Source organism: Theileria equi, chromosome 3 (genome assembly GCF_000342415.1).
Source record: "Theileria equi strain WA chromosome 3, complete sequence".
NCBI lineage: Eukaryota > Apicomplexa > Aconoidasida > Piroplasmida > Theileriidae > Theileria > Theileria equi.
In genome coordinates this window covers 1,256,389-1,275,600 of record NC_021367.1, presented here as the reverse complement: position 1 = coordinate 1,275,600, position 19,212 = coordinate 1,256,389, and the positions used below count along the sequence as shown (strand labels likewise).

At 35.6% G+C, this 19,212-nt stretch overlaps 8 protein-coding genes across 8 annotated transcripts, besides 1 other annotated feature; 6 read left to right on the top strand and 2 right to left on the bottom strand.

Annotated features, from left to right (window-relative positions):
- Window positions 1-53: 53 nt before the first annotated feature.
- Window positions 54-6,623, top strand: BEWA_006220 (hypothetical protein; the record flags this gene model as incomplete). Its single annotated transcript, XM_004830822.1, has 2 exons — window positions 54-5,451; window positions 5,486-6,623. The coding sequence occupies exons 1-2, from the start codon at window positions 230-232 to the stop codon at window positions 6,621-6,623; spliced, it is 6,360 nt and encodes a 2,119-aa protein (XP_004830879.1). The 5' UTR covers window positions 54-229.
- Window positions 6,624-6,699: 76 nt separating this feature from the next.
- Window positions 6,700-8,646, top strand: BEWA_006210 (hypothetical protein; the record flags this gene model as incomplete). The annotated part of the gene is made up of 1 exon (XM_004830821.1): window positions 6,700-8,646. One exon carries the CDS (start codon window positions 6,700-6,702, stop codon window positions 8,644-8,646), a length of 1,947 nt encoding a protein of 648 aa, XP_004830878.1.
- Window positions 8,647-8,765: 119 nt separating this feature from the next.
- On the bottom strand, window positions 8,766-10,154 carry BEWA_006200 (hypothetical protein; the record flags this gene model as incomplete). The annotated part of the gene is made up of 2 exons (XM_004830820.1): window positions 8,766-9,973; window positions 10,013-10,154. 2 exons carry the CDS (start codon window positions 10,152-10,154, stop codon window positions 8,766-8,768), a joined length of 1,350 nt encoding a protein of 449 aa, XP_004830877.1.
- Window positions 10,155-11,002: 848 nt separating this feature from the next.
- On the top strand, window positions 11,003-11,448 carry BEWA_006190 (LSM domain-containing protein; the record flags this gene model as incomplete). Its single annotated transcript, XM_004830819.1, has 3 exons — window positions 11,003-11,098; window positions 11,140-11,220; window positions 11,260-11,448. The coding sequence occupies 3 exons, from the start codon at window positions 11,003-11,005 to the stop codon at window positions 11,446-11,448; spliced, it is 366 nt and encodes a 121-aa protein (XP_004830876.1).
- A 335-nt stretch (window positions 11,449-11,783) lies between these two features.
- BEWA_006180 (hypothetical protein) lies at window positions 11,784-14,462 on the top strand (the record flags this gene model as incomplete). Its single annotated transcript, XM_004830818.1, has 1 exon — window positions 11,784-14,462. The coding sequence occupies one exon, from the start codon at window positions 11,784-11,786 to the stop codon at window positions 14,460-14,462; it is 2,679 nt and encodes an 892-aa protein (XP_004830875.1).
- A 69-nt stretch (window positions 14,463-14,531) lies between these two features.
- On the top strand, window positions 14,532-16,053 carry BEWA_006170 (micro-fibrillar-associated protein 1 C-terminus domain-containing protein; the record flags this gene model as incomplete). Its single annotated transcript, XM_004830817.1, has 5 exons — window positions 14,532-14,660; window positions 14,695-14,818; window positions 14,854-14,945; window positions 14,980-15,853; window positions 15,888-16,053. 5 exons carry the CDS (start codon window positions 14,532-14,534, stop codon window positions 15,929-15,931), a joined length of 1,263 nt encoding a protein of 420 aa, XP_004830874.1. The 3' UTR covers window positions 15,932-16,053.
- Window positions 15,231-15,305: a sequence feature (T-rich).
- Window positions 15,905-17,255, bottom strand: BEWA_006160 (hypothetical protein). Its single transcript, XM_004830816.1, has 7 exons — window positions 17,110-17,255; window positions 16,978-17,073; window positions 16,802-16,935; window positions 16,302-16,758; window positions 16,145-16,267; window positions 16,044-16,110; window positions 15,905-16,008 (listed from the first exon to the last, which is right to left on the bottom strand). Exons 1-7 carry the CDS (start codon window positions 17,221-17,223, stop codon window positions 15,926-15,928), a joined length of 1,074 nt encoding a protein of 357 aa, XP_004830873.1. The 5' UTR covers window positions 17,224-17,255; the 3' UTR covers window positions 15,905-15,925.
- An 82-nt stretch (window positions 17,256-17,337) lies between these two features.
- On the top strand, window positions 17,338-18,936 carry BEWA_006150 (WD domain, G-beta repeat domain-containing protein; the record flags this gene model as incomplete). Its single annotated transcript, XM_004830815.1, has 1 exon — window positions 17,338-18,936. One exon carries the CDS (start codon window positions 17,338-17,340, stop codon window positions 18,934-18,936), a length of 1,599 nt encoding a protein of 532 aa, XP_004830872.1.
- Between the last annotated feature and the right edge of the window lie 276 nt (window positions 18,937-19,212).

The window sequence follows — 19,212 nt, the reverse complement described above, 5'->3', positions numbered from 1 at the left end:
ATATCCATCACCTGTCGTAAACAAGTCACGTGTTAGGCAGCATTTCATTTTTTACTTATTCCTCTGGATTTTACATATTTTGTGGCATATGACTATATTTTACTAAAATAGCTAAACATTGGATATAATGGAAAGATTGACATGAAGTTGATCCGGGGAAGACACTTCGACAACTTCATGAATAGACACGCGATATATACGAGTAAAGATATCACATCCTTTGAATAATATGCTAAAAAACAAACCACATCCAAGTGTTAGTGATTCGTGTCTAAAAGATGGTAAGATAACTAGGGAAAATAACGAGCCTTCTGCGTTACACGACGCATTTGAGGACGCTTATTCCACATATAAATCTTGCAACTTTTTGGATGCGTCAAGGCTTTTGGAAAAAGTTGGAAAGAATGCAACGAAGTTGAGCGTTACACACATTGCCTCAAAATGCTACCGTATTCTAGGAAAAATCCACCTAATGCAGGGTGATGCTTTGACAGCATCTCAGTTCTTATCCAAGAGTGATACATCTCTATCAACATTGACCGTACTTGCGAGGGCGGCAGTCCTGGAATATAAATCTAATCATAATGATATAGCATTACACTTTGCCAAAAGTTTGTTATTGTATTTGCTAGAATCCAACGCGATTAACAATTCAAAAAAGACCATAAAGTTACATAGTATCTTCCTGGAGTTGTTATCATATTCCGGAGAGTTGCTCCACTTTGATGTTCTGTTAAAGAAATTTAAAAAGGATATTAAGTATAACCCATTACACAAGAGGAAATTGCTATTACTCGCCAAGAGGATTGCAAAAACATGCGTATTTACAAAAGACTTATCTAACACATTGAATGCATGTCATAAAGAAAGGCATGAACATATTATAAAGAAAATAGGACCAATCAACGAGGTACACGTCAGCCAAGCTTGCATAAATTTCTGCAGAGAACTTTCACTAAATCTCCATAGAGAATCTGACATAAAATATACTCTTGAGATAGAAAGTGATACGACTTATGAAACAGTTTTGTGCATTGTAAAATTTTTAGTCGGTATTGATCAACGAGGGATAGATCCCCGTACTAGTTTTGTACAAGTAAATGTGGAGGGTTCGGATCCTTTAGTGCTTAACTTGACGAAAAATCCATGTAATACTGACTCTAATACTACGCCTTCCATCCTTAGTCATAGACAAGGACAACGGGAGATTAAGCGGCGTGCAATGAATACATCAGAGGCATCTTCAGTGAGGTCTCATAATTTGAAACGCTTTTGGATTACTGCATCTTATCTTATAAATTTACCACAATCCTTCCATATTATGACCTCAGAATCTTCAAATAACTCTAGCAAGCATTCTGATTCACATGATTCTGAATCTCCAGAGTTTAGCGTTTATCCATCTGATGTAGCGAGATTTATCAAATATTCTGCATTACACTACAATTTGAGGAATGCTCATGTGATATTGGCCACTTCAAACTCTTCTTGCATTTCCGAAAAAACATCAAGGTTTATAATGGATAAAAAGCTCATTTCTCTTCTTGAAAGCAAAAGAAAGTGGAATGTACTTGAATTATATCTACACGTCCTGAATTTTTTGCTAAGGCATCCGCAACTCTTTGAAAAGCACTATCCTAATTATGCAATATTTGTCTCTTACCTGTATTCTACCATTCACAAAAATTTTTGTGATACATTTTCATCAAACTCAAACTATCCAATTATTTATGAGAACAATCCATTTAAATATGGGAAGCTGGTTGGTGATAATGATTATTACGAGATGTTTTCAACTATAAATTTCAAATTAGGGGTGAGACTATTATTCATACTTTACAAAGGTTTGAAATTATCTCTCAGTGGTTCATTTAAGCATGACCTTTTGTTTGATATGGAAACTTCCAGGGGACTTATGAGATTCGTTTTTGATCTTTGCACCGTAAATTTGCTACAATCATGCGCTAAAAATATAATAAAAACACCACGCCCAATCTTGTTGAGATCTAAGATCTTTTACATTTCTTTGAAAATGTTGTTATTGACGAGTAAACCTGGAAATTTTACGGATGTGTCATATTCAGAAAAGGGCAAATCCCTTGCTTTTTCCGTGAAAAACATTCTAGAATTAGTAAAAAATGATAGCAATATATTGAATTACAATACGTTTTGGATAAAAAAGCCTTTGTATCTGTTTAGTAACAAAAATACACACTTTAACCACACTAACTATTCAGACAGAGTAATATTGCGTCATCAAAATTGGATTAAAAAGTTCTACAAAAGCTTAAAACAGTCTTTTAAACACACATTTTTCCAAACCGGTACATTGGAAACTGCAGATTCGATAGAAAGAAACATGCATAAAAAATTAAACACTCTGAGAAAAAGGTTGTTTTTGGTTCTCAATGAATTTACAGATTTGACCCATATTTACAATATACACAGATACAAATCACCTATTTTAGATTGGGACATATCTAGATTTAGTTGGGACTCAGTTTATTCCATATATCAAAATTCTATGTCTTCCAAAGAAGATAAGAGTATGGCTATGGATGACAAGTTATACTTTTCCGAGGTAGAAGAAATTCTCTTGTATGCTACAACCGAAATTTCCAAGGGAGAGAGACTCCCAAAATATATAGGGCAAATATTATTCGTTTTATGTGATATTCTTTCTTTTATAGCTATGAATTTGCAAAAAACAAATGTACAAACGTTCACAAATAATGATTGTAACTCGGATGTAGCAAAAAGGTTTGGGGTTACACAAAAATCACTGTTTACTATTGCTATATCGCTATTGTATATAATAAACAATTTGTACGAATGTAGAGAATCGATTGATATCGCTGAAACACAATTTATGGATGATGAAGAATCTCCATCTAATTCAAGAGAAGTTATCATAAAAGATTTTTTTGGACTTAATGCAGAGTTATTGAACGATTTGCATAAAAATTTCAACTGCTTCGAATCATTTTCTCTGTCTAAAAGATTTAGTTTGACTTTTCATCCTTTAATAACCAGGATTTTGCTTCACTCATTTTTCATAATAAACTCTGAACTGCGAAACTTAAATCATCTGGATCAAGGTGTTAATGGTGAAGGTCATGCAGTTTCATATCTTTTATTTGGAATATTTTCTCAAATTTGTACTGCTATTTTATTATCACCATTCAATTTGATATTTGCCAAGGATAATAATGGACGTACTAAAAAAATGGGTATTTCTCCTCTTCTTTGCATTGTAATGAATTATTCTGATGGATCCGGATTACTGAATAAAGTTATTAATAAACCTACCATTGATATAGATGATTTAGAAACTACCGGTCACAATTTACTGGAACAGGATAAGTTATTTTCATTTTTGGCCATATTGGACTCTTTTATACAAATAGAGACTATATATAGTTGTTCTTTTATTAAATACGTGGATCGGGATCTGATTCCTGAAAGCTTTCGAAAGTTTATACAAAGTGATCTAGATGGTAATGAATTCACCGATGTGCATGATAAGCTTAATCTTGGTTTTCCCTTGTTTCTTTTCAATAAATTAATGTATTTGTTTGATATTCCTTTCATTCGTTCTTTTGACTTAGAGTTAGACTATCTACACGAATCTGTAAATTCGACTAGAACTATAAATATATTTAATGAGGAATTAATATCTTTGTTTTCTAAGGTAGCTCATTATAGATTTAGAATTAAGGAATTAGATGGCATTAAAACTACTACGCGTATACTTATTCCGAAGGGTGAACAAGATGCAATTAACGAAATCTTTCAAAAGTGTTTTTCGTTGGTTTATACAAAGAACAGGGACATAACATATTCTACAATGTCGGCATTACTATCTGTACATTTACGTAAGAACTTTCCTATTGAAAAACCCCTTACTTATACTTCTGTGATTTTTCTGAATGATAGAACGGACAAAGAATACATTTCTAGCGCAAAAAAATCTTTTGATGGATCATGTATCTTGTTTTTTGAAGATAAGTGTTCTGGGAAGATTTTTAACTTCTTCAAGACATTTCCTGATCCTTTGATACTTGATTTCAATGACCCTAGCCAATACCATGATGATAGGATAGTACTTTACAATAAGTATATTGACAATATGAACAATCTGTTAACAACACAGGCTCTATTTGATTCCAATAATATTTTATCTACACTTTTAACCAAACCATCTTTTAATTTCCCTCCAAGTTTCAAGGGTATATATATGAAGTTGATAAAACAATATTGTATAATCGACTATGCTAAGAACTATGAAATTAATGATCCGATTAATCTTGATGATGTGTTGACCCAACTGGATACAATTAATCTTGCCAGTGTACTAATGCCTAAAAGTGTAGATATTTGGTTTTGCGCTGCCATAAAGAATTTTGAATTATTCTTGTGGCATAGTAAGAGATATGGACCAACTTTCAATGATACGAGATCGTTTTTTCCTATGAGAAATGACCAGAGTAGCATCATAAAAATTATAAAACGTACGCTTTATCTCATTGATATAACAGTTCAAACCTACAGTTACTTTTTATCAGGGAGAAATGACACTTCAAACAAGTTGTTAAAGAATGTATTTATTAGGGAAAATATATTTTTTGGTGAAATAGATCTCGACTCCCATGAGTTTGTACTCCGTAGTAACAGAAGATGTAAAATACTTCTATTTTCAAAGTGCACAGTTTTACTATATTTACTTAAGATTGGAGAAAATATTCCATGCCGCATTCTATTGGATGGATTTTCACAAATATTAGGTCAGACGGGGTTTGTATTTCATACTTGTAACAAAGGATTTGAAAAGATTACGAGAAATTTCAACTCTAGTCCAAATGATAGGGTTTCAACTTTCCTCAAGAACTTAGATTCCAATTACAAGCTCTTTTATGATTCTGAAGATATGGAAACTTTCTACTTGCAGTTAAAAGTTCTTGAAAGGGTAGCAAAAAGTTTCTATTTAAGCAAAGAAATATATATAAAGCTTTGGTCCAGAATATTGTGTGGATATTGTGATTACCTTGCTATTTTATTGAGAATAGACTATCTGTCGCATAGGAAAAATACAGGAGATTGTGGACCACTTACTTCTTACTATTCCTTTATGCATATCATAAATTCTGAATTTATGACAAGATTTTCAGATGGAAAGGTCCAAAAAGACATACTTGTATCGTTTTATAAACTTCATATATCAAGACTTAGGCTTTGTTATCTTCACCCAGAAATGTTTTATATTGCTTTTCCATTTAGATTTAGTAATTCAGAGTCTGAAAGTTTGACAGTTTCGGAATCGGAACTATCTAACTCGACTGATTTCTATTTGTTATGGGCAAAGAAGATGCAGTATTGTTGTCAAGCATCAAATATTTCATATAACGAAGTCATTAATGATGCATTTTCTGCTCTACTATATGTTACGACGAGGTATTTATTTCTTGATATATATTCAACTATTTAGGTGTAGTAGCGATCTATCATACAAACTTTATTTCAAGCTTTCTCATTACCACTACAGACTTGGGAACATTGAAACAAGTATGAAATTCCTAAAAGAAACAAGTGATAAAACTACTTTTGTAAAACAACATACTACTGGCTCGGTTAGCCAAGATATTGGATATTTGAGAAATTGCAGAAAAATGGCTCTTTTTCGATCTAGAATTTTGTTCGATATGGTCTATGAAGCGATTGTTTTCAGCAAAAATCATTCTGATAAGGAGTACACTCTTTTTAGCACATGTTTGAGAAAATTGAATAGCATGAGCATTGATCAAAATTCCTCAAAGGCTCAAAAAAACATATCTAAACCGCAAGGTACATGGTTATTTGCTGGATTCAAGTCAATAACACGTCTAGATAATTTGGTAGATGCCATTGACTTATCTTTAAGTTCTTTACAGAAAATTAATCGCAAATTCAAACAGCTCATACAAGGTGGAGATACTAAATCGCAAACATTTTATTCTTTGCTTTATGTGCAGAATGTATTGTATAATGCACTGGCATCTTCCTTTATACTCTTGGTGGCAAGTTGCCCGCACTTTTTGTCCCTTCCAATAGTGGTTGACATTATGGAGCCTTCAGACGTAAATACTATCGCAGAGACGGAACTCTACAAGGAATATGAGAGGGTAAATTTTAATTCAAATGAGATTGTGGAGTCTCTGTTCTCTCTAATAACTGAAGATGGGCATGTTGAGGATATACATGGATTTCTCAAGGAGAAGAATGTCTTGCATAAGTCATCCATATTTGTAAAATACGGTGAGAATACAGCAACTTTAGACATGAGGATAGTAAAACAACTTTTTACTCTTTGGAATGTGAAGTTGTTTCAGAAGCCCACAGAACTTTCAAATTCGATTGGTAAGAGCTTTCACAGCGCATGCACAAAGCTTCTATATATGGCACCAGCGGATTCGATTCAATTCAAAAACTCTAAGAATGCTGCGCTTGTGGAAGGCACTGTAGTAAGAATCAGCGATGAGTGGATATCCACTCTCCGCCTTGTCTCCCCCCAAAAGGCAGCTGCAGCATTGAACGAGGCCATAAACAAACACAAAGATGACGCGAAACCTGATCAAACACAAATATAATAACTGCAGTTTACACTATACATGATAAACAATGATTGCACCGATCAGTATATTGCCGTTTTTTCCGAATTAGCCAATGAGAGTATTTAGACACAAAATTAGTCATGAGATTTGCCGTCTACACTGGAAAACAAACAAATTTAGCTTTGACTTTCCATATTTTGGGGGTCTATGCAAGTTTTCCACAGATTCATCTCATGAATTCTTCAAATATCGCATAGAATCGCACACATCTTCATCAACTGTGGAACATAACATTACAAGTTGCCAATCAATTGAAGATGTGTGCGAATTATTTAAAAAAAATCGCCAAAGACTCTCTGCGAATGACTTGATTATTCTGCTTTCTAGGATAATAGAAGTATCTACTAAAACCGCAGACAAATTACCAGAATACCAGGACAATTTGTGGATTCCAACTCCATTCTGTTTGATACCTCTTGCGAGACTTTATGGAAGGATTAATATACTGGATACCGACAAGAGAGTTTCTGAGATATACACAGATATAATCCACAAATTCGATTGTTTTACACCAACTCAAGTACTCTATATCAACAAGTTTGGAGATTATATAAAGGGTTATCATAATAATATCATCAGTTCTAGCTCTGAGAAACTAATTAGCTCTCAGATTTGGAATCTCGACACCGATGATTTATGTAGAGCAGGATCAGTATTGGCTTCTAAAAGTAATGATATTGAGTTTGTAAAATTATTTACACACGTTGTTCTTGGAAAATTAATATATATGAGCCATGAACAAAGAGGTTTTATATTTAAAATAATGGCAAATTCCAAAAAGTGTTCATCACTGTTTTTGGATGGAGTTAGCAGATATGTACTCAAGAAAGATTTTTTTAGTGATTCAGATACTATATCAATACTTTCTGGTTATGCAAAAAGACAGTCTTCATGCCCTTCAGTATTTTTAAAAGCTTTATTGGAAAAATCGTTAGCTCTTGATTTCAGCAAAATAAACCAAACAGAACTCTATGACCTTATTTGGGCCTCTTGTAAATATTCTAACGGTCTAGAAGAGATTTTTTCAAGGGCACATGATTTGCTGTTGCATAGTATCGACAAAATATCCGCAAAGAGTTTGTCAATGTTGATTTGGTCTTTCGGCAATTCAAAATTTGATTCTCAGCATCTATTTAATGCTCTAGAGAAGAGAGCCATTGATGTTTCTGATAATATGACACCAAGTAACATTGCGATCTGTGTTTATTGGTTGTCTAGAAAACTAGCCAGGGGGACTAAAGCATCTTTTCATGAAAATGTTGAGGGTGTCATCATTTCAAATATAGCTCATTTCAACGGGTTAGATTTAGCAATGTTGGCGTCAGGGTATGTGGACATAAGAGCTGGATCAGCAGCTCTACATCAATGTATCCAAGAATCATGTTTAAAATATTCTGATGATATTCCCGCGGATTGTATCACGAAGATATTGCGTTCTTATGCCACTATTGTTGGAAGAGAATCATTATTTACATCATTTCAGTTTCATTTTTTGGAGAGAATTCATCAATTTCCGACTCATGAACTGTGTACAGTCTTATGGAGTTTCGCAGTCATGCGTTTTTATGATCCACTATTTTGGAAGGAATGCATACAAACAATAAATTTTGAAGATGTTATTGATAATAATAGATGTTATTTGTTGTTTCCGGCATTATCTATTGTTACGGAAATGCAGCCAGAATTAATTTCCCCTGAAGTACTTCGCTTGTTGAATCACACTAGATCTTCCTTCTGGAAAGCTCAAATTCGTGATTTCTCTGAGGAGACTTCGGAACAAGTCAAGCGAATACTCTCGGAACTCAGTGAAATAGACGATATATGCATATGCACGGACAAAATGGGTTTCTTAGTAGACATTTCATTTAAACGCAACTCCAAAGAGTTTGCAGTATTACTATACTCAGACTACGATACATTTGGAGAAAATAATCGGCCGACAGGCGCAATGTTGCTAAAGGAACGCTTCCTGCGAAACCGTGGTTTGTTTATTTGCTAATATAGTCTATTAACCAGGCATAAACATTGTTAGAATCCTGAGAAAAGTTTGGGTCGACATGGATAAAGAAGCATGCATCGCACTTTTAAATAAACAAATACACGGAAAATCTTAATTCTTTAAACAATAAATCGTGCGCCCTCTGAGGATGCACCACTGCAGCACAAAGCAAATGGCCTCCATGCCTTCTTCATTGATATACACAGAATTCCATTGCCAACCTTAAGGCAAATTGGGGCTCCAGGAATTACCTGGCTCTTTATCGGGGTTGAGTTGTGAATCATTGTGCCGAATTTACTCTTTTTATCTTCGATGATGAAGTGTCCATTTGAGAAATACAAACGAGAATGTAATCTCGAAACCGATATATCTGTTAGTCTTACATCACAGTCGTGGCCTCTTCCTATTATTGCATCCTTCTTAGCTAAGCTCACAATAAAATATCCCCTATCGATGGAATTTTCAGGTTCAAGAACTGCATAAGGAGGATTGGGTTGTTCTATATCAACGAATTCTGTTTCCTTGTTGTCAATATTAATATACGACGGATAGGAGGCTCCACATAGTTCGCAATGGAGTTTTTGCCAAAAGTAACTTACATTAGGTGACCCGTTTCCATCGTAGCAGTTAAGACGACCCTTAATCCAAGATCGTATACAAGCCAAATGTACGTACGTCAGGGTTCCTTTGCACTTACATGGAGTTATAAGGGGTCCTGAAGCATCGTCATCATCACAGAGACATATGCGACATGTGTTTCCCGCCAAGAGGTTTTCGTTGAATGATGCATTATCTTGCGTTACATTTGTACGTGTACTAGGAAGATCGGAACATGTGATCGTCTCAGTCGATCTTTTAGTTATTTTCAAATCATATTCTGCATCTTTATTGACCTGGGAATAAGCCTTTTCAGGTTCACTTGGGGTATTGTCTTCAATGCTAGAGCTAGATTCTGGAGTTTCTTCATTGATCAAATTATGTAAATAAGAGATAGATTCTTTCGTATTATACGCAAGATGTCGTACAACCAACTTTACCCTCCCAAGCTTAATTTCATCACCCTCATTGAGAGCAACAGGAAGGCCGACATTAACTGTAAAAGGGCCATAAACCCTTCTGAACGCTTGGTCACTTATAAGTCTGTACGCTTCTCTAACGTTCGGAAATACCGAGGAATCAGGGAGCGAAACATAGACAGCAGAATCTTCGCATGTTATTTTTGCTAATATCTCGGCACCGTGGTTGTCCCTTATGAACGACAAAGCGCCGCTTTGACTTGAGAAGATCTTACAAGTCTTGGCATCGTTGACCAAGTACATTTCATCGGCTAAAGTAAATGATATAAAGATTATATGCATAAACTTACGATGTTGTCCCTTCCTTATGTTTATTGTTTGGCGTTCAAAGTGTTTATATTCGAAATCCAACAGACCACCGGATTCGTTCTTGTATGTTAGCCATCTTATGGCAATATCTGCCGGGTATTTTACAAAACCAGGTTTCTCCATTAAAATAAGCCGATGGATAACCCTTTACATCCTAATACGGAGACAGTGTGTTTAATCTCCAGATATGTTACACAAGTCAACTAAACAATGCTATGAGGTGTAAAATTATTGACAAGAGTCTGAGTATTGCACCTTTATATAACTGCGTATTAAAATGAACTACGCTTGAAGGGTGTACTATAGTTCATTCTGCATTCACAATAGAACGGTCCATATGGTCTCGTATTTTTCGCAAGATCCATATATAAGTGTTTTAATGCAAGGAATTTGCGCACAAAAGGGTTTAAAACTGATACTGCAGGGGATCCCAAGAACCATCCGAAGTAAGGACACCCAATATTTTGAGTCCTAATTTGCAAATTCCTCAATGTTTGAATTTGTGATTGAACACATAAAATGAATCAAAAAAACGTACTCAGATTTTCCCCTAAATCCTAAAGAGCCGCAATGAAGCAGCGCGCATCCGCTGAAATCTCACATGTAAAGATCCTTCCAACACACCTTTGCCAGTTTTGGACAGATTTCCCCTCCAGAAGCAAGAATTCCATAGAATCTACATCAATTTATCTTTATAAATCACTTTGATTTAACCTTCGTCATATTTTAGCCGACGCCTCAATCCCCATCTTGCTGATCATCGTACTGTTAGCATAGATTCCTTAGTTATTAAAAATTGTAGGAAAACTTTTCAAATCTACATTTAATATAACCATAGATACTCTCCTCATTTACTTTTTAAGTGACAAGTAGATCTGCGCTCGGATTGCCAGGGGCTGTATACTACACTGTACTGCCATTTCTAATATTAACCCCTAGAACAAAATATATAATATAATCGCATCAGTAAAATGTCAATTGGAATCCCAGTAAAGCTTCTGTACGAAGGTATAGGTCATATTGTTACAGCAGAACTTCAAAATTCACAATTATACAGAGGAACCCTGGTAAGTCTAACTAAATTACAATAATTAATCCTTTTTCCTAGACAAATGTGGAAGATAACATGAATTGTCTCCTGGAAGGCGTTACTCTCACCATGAAAGATGGCAAAACACTGGCCCTAGAGGTAAGCGTTTAGCGGATGATAGATTCAATATTTTTACAGCAAGTATACTTGAGAGGAAGTCAGATTCGCTTCATGGTTTTCCCAGATATGCTTAGACATGCTCCCATGTTCAAGCAGAACGCCAAGGATCGTTCTAAACACGCGGTCCTCCCACAAATGCGGGTACCAGTACCAGTTAGGCCTGGAATCCCTTCCCACGTTCCAATGGGTGTTATGGGAAGGCCGTAGACTCGCCATCACGCCAGATTATATTTTAAGGCTTTGCCCTGTTTCTCATGTACACATGTATTAGTTTATTTTTTGTAACGAATCGTTTGTAGTTTAGTTTTAGCCCAGGTATTGTCCTTGCAAGCTCGAGGTGATCCACTTTGCTACACATCCAGCACTCTTCCCCTTTAAAACCATTTGATATCGCTTAAAAGCGATGTGCAAAACAATAACAGCGTATATAACAAGATGTTAAAGTACAATTGGATTTACACTCATTTATACGACCTAAAACTCTTATCACTCGGCAGGTTAATTACACACTGAACATAATCTCCAATAAATACATCTCAAATATGGAGAATCCGATGTGTTTACCCGGGAAAGACACAAAATATTGTTTTAGAGCTCAGAATATTGGCCCGCAAAAGACCTGTAGAAGATTTATTGACAATAAACGGTCGCTAAAGCCGAGTGGTAACGGTGAAACGAAGTGTTTATGTCGTTTGTGTCAGTTGAGTGAATTAAAAGAAAATTCTGATACAACTGCAACTAACTTAAGTAAGCTTTGTAGCATTATTGGTAACTTAACACATAATATAAAGGTTGAAAAAAACTCTCTGAAGGAAGTAACATATACCGACACAACAGAAACACTCTCATTGGTTAGTTTGGATCTCTGGAACTCACTAGAGTGGTTCGTGGATATACTTGATAATCTTAACAGATTGGAAGCCTTAGGACTAGGACTTAGGTATAGAATCAAATTGTTAAATCAGGTATCTACAAATGACAAGGAAGCTGATTATTTGCAACAATGGATAAAATTTGAAACAACATTTAGGGATGCTAACAATGCAATCTATACAACATATAAAATGCTGGATAAATTAGAAAGTAGGTTGCATCTTATTAGAATAAATTCCCTCAAGGCCTTAAAAAACAGAAACAACGATACAAATACACGTTATAGGGATGAGTTCAACTTGCAAGTTTCTTCCAACTCAGATATAGCAAAAGATTATTCTACCCTTTCAGATATATGGGATTTAAAGTTTAACGATTTTCGCACCGAAAATACTCGTAATTTTCATCGGTTTACCCTTGATGTTATCAATCAACTAAAAAGAGTATATCCTGATGTTGAATTGTATAGTTTTTACCATGACAGTACCAGGTCTTGTTTAAGGGTGATACAGGCACCAGCATATACTACAGACCCTTTTCAAACATCAGATGAAGACAAAGTTCCCGATAAAACAGATCTTTTCCGACTGTATAATGAGGAATCAGTGCCTGCAGAGGATAGTGATAGCTATATATCTAGAATAACGGATTTGAACAATCGTTTACTACCAAAGTTGGTTAAATGTGTGACAAAATTACCAATATTAACTGAAACCTATATGAATGCCTCATTATATCAGGCCTTAGGGCCTTCAGATCCGGAATCGCATTCTAATACACATAGTACGGAATTTCGTACCTTGGGATATGAATCCACCAATAAACCTGATTCAGCAGATATGAAATTGCAAGAACCAATTGAAAATACTTTCCATACACAACTCGCAAGAATATTTTCAAGGACAGGCCTTGAGATTGTGGATAGCCTACGGTGTACATTTGGGAGTTCAAAAGGTATGAGGAAAACAATTATTTTTTCACAGGGTATGATCAAAGATTTATTTATATCAACCTTTTCAAACGGAATCAAGAATCATACAGATACTGCAGAGCAATCAAAGCGGTCAGAAATGGCTATGAACATAAAATACAGCAAAAATATAGGTTTGATTACAATGGATTTGGCTTCTGGAGAAATTGATAAATTAATACAGAATCATTTACCTTCGTTCAAGTGGTCCCCCTTACTTCCTAGCAACTATATTGACTTATACAAACCAAGTGAAAATATTGTTGCGGGTGGACCAGATGTGAATGATCTATTTCTATATACTTTGCAGGGTAATGGAGATGGCAGTCGTTATTTGGATTATAGTACGGTTGAAGAGGGCCTATGGAAACAGAGAATATTCACATTTAAGAAACTAAATGAGCAGCATATAAGAAATATACTAAGAAGGAGAAATATGAAAAATATAATAGAATATGACTCCAGTGATACAATAGCGTACGACAACTTTATACCATTTAAGGTAACATCAAACTTTCAGAACTACATACCGATAAAGTACAGCATAAAACAAAAAAATGACATCAACGGATCATGGATTACGTCTTTGTCGGATAGCAAAATATTTAATGATTATAGCGCTGACATCCACGTTGAGGTTGAAAATGAACTATATCCTGGTATGTATTTTTTTGGCAATCGCAGGCTGAACGCTTTGATTTTACCAATACACAAAGACGAAATAGAAAACAATCCTACTTTTAGGAGTATTATGGAAATTTCTAGGTATAAAACAGACTTTATGTTTCCAAGTTTATTGAGTCAAGTTGCTGCATGGAAAGATAAATTAGGCGATAAGAAGCCATCACCTGGATCATTCTTTGTTACATATCATACCAATCTTTGTCTAGGAATGCTTAGCACGCACCAAATAGATCAGTGGGATAAAATATCGATATCAATGATATTTCATTTGGTATCATGTGATACAAATATAGATGATAATACCGATCCTATTGACTACGCTGAGAATCCAGAGAATATATTATCGGAAATAGAACGAATTAAACCTATATTGCATGGATTGGATAACATATTGGAGTTTTGTAATCGTTACAAAATAACAACTTTGACAATTCCAGCTGCTCTAAAATGTTGTTACAAGATAAATAAAACAATAGTAAGCGATAGTATGCTCAAGCTACAGTCTAATCAAACATTGGACTGTAACAGAGATTATACAAGGTGTCTTGCTATCGTTTCACATTTGGCTACTAAGTTTAATAAATGCAGTGATTCACTCAAATACGTTAATCTCGTATTTCCTTCGTATCTAAAAGAAACACTTTTGCCTAAAATGGCATCCAATATATTTTCAGGTCGTGTAAACACATTTTAATTACACAATAATTTGTTACTATCTCGTTCATCGGGTTTATCCAGAATAAATTTATATTTTATGTAAGGTATGAGTACCCTTGAACTATTTCGTGTTCTTGGTGAAGATGCTAACCGGAAGCCGTCGCCACCAAGGCATATTTTAAAGAAGCGTAAAGCATCGCAAGCTCCGAGGGTTCAGAGGTATTGGCCGGGAAAAGTTTGTTTTTAGCAGCTATAATAAACATTTTTAGGCTCCAGAGTATGGAAACGATGATGAATCTCTTAGTGAAAACTCAGATGATGATTATCAACAATCTACGACTCTTGTAGAAACAGAACCGGATCGTAGGATCCTTAGATACAACACAACAAAAGGTATGTTGCTATTTACTATTTTTACATTTGTGTAGTTGAAGAATCGGTGGATATAAGTGAACGTATTAAGAGCAGAAGGGCTCAGGTGGAGACTATAATCATTACAGAAGCAAACACCAAACCAGAGGTACTCAAACCATTAATACATATAAAATACTTAGGTTGAGGAGATAAAGGTAGAACAAGAGCCTGTAAATTTGAATGAAAGGGAAAATAATAGGCTTTTGATGAGACAACGTGCTCTAGAATATCGCAAAAAAGAAGAAGAAACCCTGATAAGAAAAGTATCAGATAGTGAAAGTGATGAAGATGAAGACGATTTGGACCATTACAATGACGACGTTCATGAGTCAAGTTCCCTTCCAATGACAAAACCTGTATTCGTTCCAAAAAATAAGAGATTAACAGTCATAGAAAAGGAAGAGATTAAGAAAGAAGAACAAGAAAAGATAGAAAATGAAAAGAAACGACTAATGGAAAGGAAAAATCAGACAAAGGAGCTCCTTGTAAAAAAACTAGCTGAAGCTGAATATCAAGAAGACGAAGAAAAGGAAACGGAACTTATTGATGATACGGATACACTTGACGAAAAAGAATACGAGCTATGGAAAATCCGAGAACTAAAGAGGATAATTAGAGATCGTGAAGAAAGAGATGCACATAGAAAACTGGAGGAAGAAATTGAGAGAAGACGTAACATGACAGAAGAGGAACGTGAAAAGGATAACGAAATAATAGATGCTGGAAAAGTCAAGGTTGAAAGAGGAAAATTGAGATTCTTGCAAAAGTATTACCACAAGGGTGCATTCTTTATGGATAAACTCGACGATAAATCAGAACCTCTTTATGCCAGAGATTTTAACGCTCCAACTGCAGAGGATTGTATAGACAAATCGCTACTTCCCAAGGCTATGAGGGTTAGGAGAGGTTTATTTGGAAAGCAAGGACAAGTTAAGCATACCCATCTGGCAGATGTCGACACCACAAATCACGATATGCCGTGGAGTAAACCTTTGAAAAAATTTACACCAGCAGGTTTGTTCAAGAGTTTTTAATCAACACTAAATAGGTACAAAACAACAATTTGACAGACCTTCCAGGAAGGCACTATAATACAAGGATTTCTACAGTATCTACGGAAACTATAGACTCTCCACAATGTATTTCTATACCACGAACATTGCATAGTCCTTTGATAATTTTGTTTTAATAGCTTTAAACTTACCATTGGATGTACATAATAGAGGAATATCTACGATCTTTTGTTCATCATTTATGACTTTTCCAACCTCCTACAGTTGTGTTTTTAATATACTTTTTTCTAACCAGCGTATCATTTATTTGGGCAAAAAATGGCTTTAGAAGTTTCTCGTCAAGTTTTATGCTACAGTTTAGCGGAGAACTACTTGTATTCTCGACAGATATTTGGAGATTGAAGGGTTCGTTGATCTATATTACAATAATTTAAAACCCACTACAATACCTTTACAATACTGGGACATCTGATAACCTTGTATACAATCTTGTTGTTTCTATTAAATGCGTCTACTTTAGATGTTATAGAGCCACTTTCATTGGTACTTGATTTCCAAGCGAATGATACATGAAAATCATCAAAATGATTTTTTGGATATTCCTTTGAAAAAATTATACTGTAAGAACCACCCGGAAAAATATTGTAGATATTATTGCCTTTATTCTCCGATTTATTCATGGGAAATAGACAGATTTCATCTGCCTTATTGATCAATCGCATGTTGCTCAGTGTAATTTCACATTCCGAATGATTATCGACTTTGGTTTCCAAGTATGTTCTTCCATCTGGAAGTACAACGGCTTTGTGATTCAATAAGAGAGGATTACCACACTGCCAAGTGTGGACCTTGCCTATGGTACCCGTTGCCGACTTCTCCGTTTTGTAGCAAAGAGAAATTGTCATTCTGTTAAAGTGCCATATTATGCATGTATCGGTTAGTTTCATACCTATATTGCGATATACGCTCAAATGTGTAACTAAAATCAGTTTCACTTGGTGTTTCATCAGGGCTGAGTACTAAATCTTCAAAGAGAACAGCCACTTCAGGTTCATGATTAGCTAATTCCATAGCAATTTCGACCTATTAAACATGTGTGCGCAAGTTTGTAAGAAATTAACGAACCTTGAGTGTTACTTCCGAAAACTTACTTTTGGTACCATTGCTGAGAACAAATTTCAAGTCCAATATTTCACCTAATGTGATATTACTGGGAGATGTCTACAAACATAGGCATTGTTAGCTGTTTTAACTTACACCCTCGCTTGATTCAGTTGTATCACAGGTACTTTGGCTATCCCAGAAGATATGTTCTAAGTCTGGTTTAATACGGCGTAATACCTTTAAAGAAGGAGAATATTTATTCACCATCTTTCAATCCTCTCTATTTTACATAAATATCTGAGGAGCTTAGGTTCTGGGTTGATCTATTCGGTGTTATGCTGGGGACGATTTAGAAGACAGAGGAGCCCATTTCTAGTGAGAATGACTTCTTCACTAGGAAATAATAAGGATATGGGTGAAAATGGATTATCTTCCTTTGAGATACTGGTTTCTGGTGAAGAGCTAATTTTAGACGATGAAGTTGGTATTACACCTTTAAAAGCAACCACCTTGGCTTCAAACATTGCAGGATCTTGTATATTTAGTGGCTCATCTGATGGAGCTTTAAGATGTATAGACTTTTCCAGATGGGAAAGTGGAGGATTTGGTCCCCTATGGTCGAAGACACTGGAACAGTCGGTCGCATCAGTTGCAGTTAGCAATGATGACAGTGTTATCGCAGTAGCCTCTGGGAATATGCTACATTTCTACACAGATGGAGGTGATTTCGTGGTAAATAGCACCAAGGGAGATATGTATCTTGTGGATGCAAGAAAAACGAAGGGTCATACCTCGGCTGTTACTTGTGTTTCAGGTGACCCATATCTGTCTAATATATTTGCATCTGGGTCTTTGGATGGTACTGTTCGTCTTTTTGATTTGGAATCTGGTAGAGAGGGTGTTTCACTATCTGTAAACTCAAAGCAGATATACCTTCCTAAGACAAACAAAGGTGGAAGAATACCTATACATTCCATATGTTATGCCCAATCCGCTGGAAAATCACAGATAATTGGAGGAACTGACAAGGGTGGACTTTTTACATGGGATTGTAGAACATCGCAGTGTACATCTACTTTGGACGCGCATGCTTCCTTAATAAGTTGCATACTTGCATCTGACGATGCCAAGTTGGTTACCAGAAGTTATGACTCTGTAAAATTGTGGGATATTCGTTCTATGAAGCGTTCTGTAGAAGAAATAACGGTTGAAGGTGATAATACAAATCAAAGTATAGCATTGAGTCCAGACAATAAACATCTTGCTGTAACAGAAGTCTTGCCAATTAACCCAAAAAATCTCAGAGAAGGATTTAAGGGAGGTGTACAAATCTTTAATGTTGGTGATTTTACTAGGGTAGAAAATAAAAGGCTAAAATCTCCGCCAGGACCGATAGCGTGGGCACATGATACTGGACAGCTATTTTCAATATGTTTAGATGGAAAAATTTGGGCTAGATGCGGAAGTAATGTTTGCGGTGCAATGTACGCTTCCAGGGCTAAAGCAACTGTAACAAAGAGAAATCAGTATTCTTCTGTCACAAATGTGTCGGCTAAACTTGAATCGTATGCTATTGATGATCTACCAGATGACCTCGTGGAGTGTGATGACGGTATATTGCGTAGGAAGAGAACTCGTAAAGTATTTGATAAGACGGGATCTAATAGAGGACAGACAGAGGATCCATTAAAACTCGGTCAAACCCCGATTAGTTACGAGGACGAAGATATTGTCGCCAAGTTGCGCACTATGCAATCTGAAAGTGACAATATTGATAAGTCTGCAGAGAAGTCTGGAATACAGAAAATACCTTATAATGCCGACAAATTCATGGCAATGTACAAGAAAACCCAACCTAACCTTATATTGGACTTTGCAAAGCCAGAAACTGTAGAGGAGAACATGCTACTTGGTGTAAGGAAATGTCCAAGATGTGGAATAAAAATATGCCAATGTGGTTATATGGATATGAAGAAGTGATACACCTTACACATTTGTTCCATCCGGAAGTTGGAGCAAGGAATCCGCCAACACTAAGATGGTGGCCTATAAGTCACACATAACTAATAATATTCTCAACACTAGTAGCTTATATCAATGTGTAACTATATTAGAAACATCAAACAGTTGTGTGCATGGGTGCCTAAAGATTGCAATTATGGCGCCAGGAGAAGGTGTAGACACTTTCTCGAATAGTTTGGCGAATTCCGAGAGAAATTCACAGTTTTTGGAACAAATGTGCAAGCTACATACTAA

What these genes read in the sequence shown, in the direction of transcription:
- BEWA_006160 (XM_004830816.1), bottom strand. Translation starts at nt 17,223, where the DNA reads ATGGTGAATAAATATTCTCCTTCTTTAAAGGTATTACGCCGTATTAAA. An exon ending in TTTCGGAAGTAACACTCAAG is followed by an intron (nt 16,936 to 16,977) that starts GTTCGTTAATTT and finishes CATGTTTAATAG; the next exon opens with GTCGAAATTGCTATGGAATT. An exon ending in GATGTCCCAGTATTGTAAAG is followed by an intron (nt 16,268 to 16,301) that starts GTATTGTAGTGG and finishes ATTGTAATATAG; the next exon opens with ATCAACGAACCCTTCAATCT.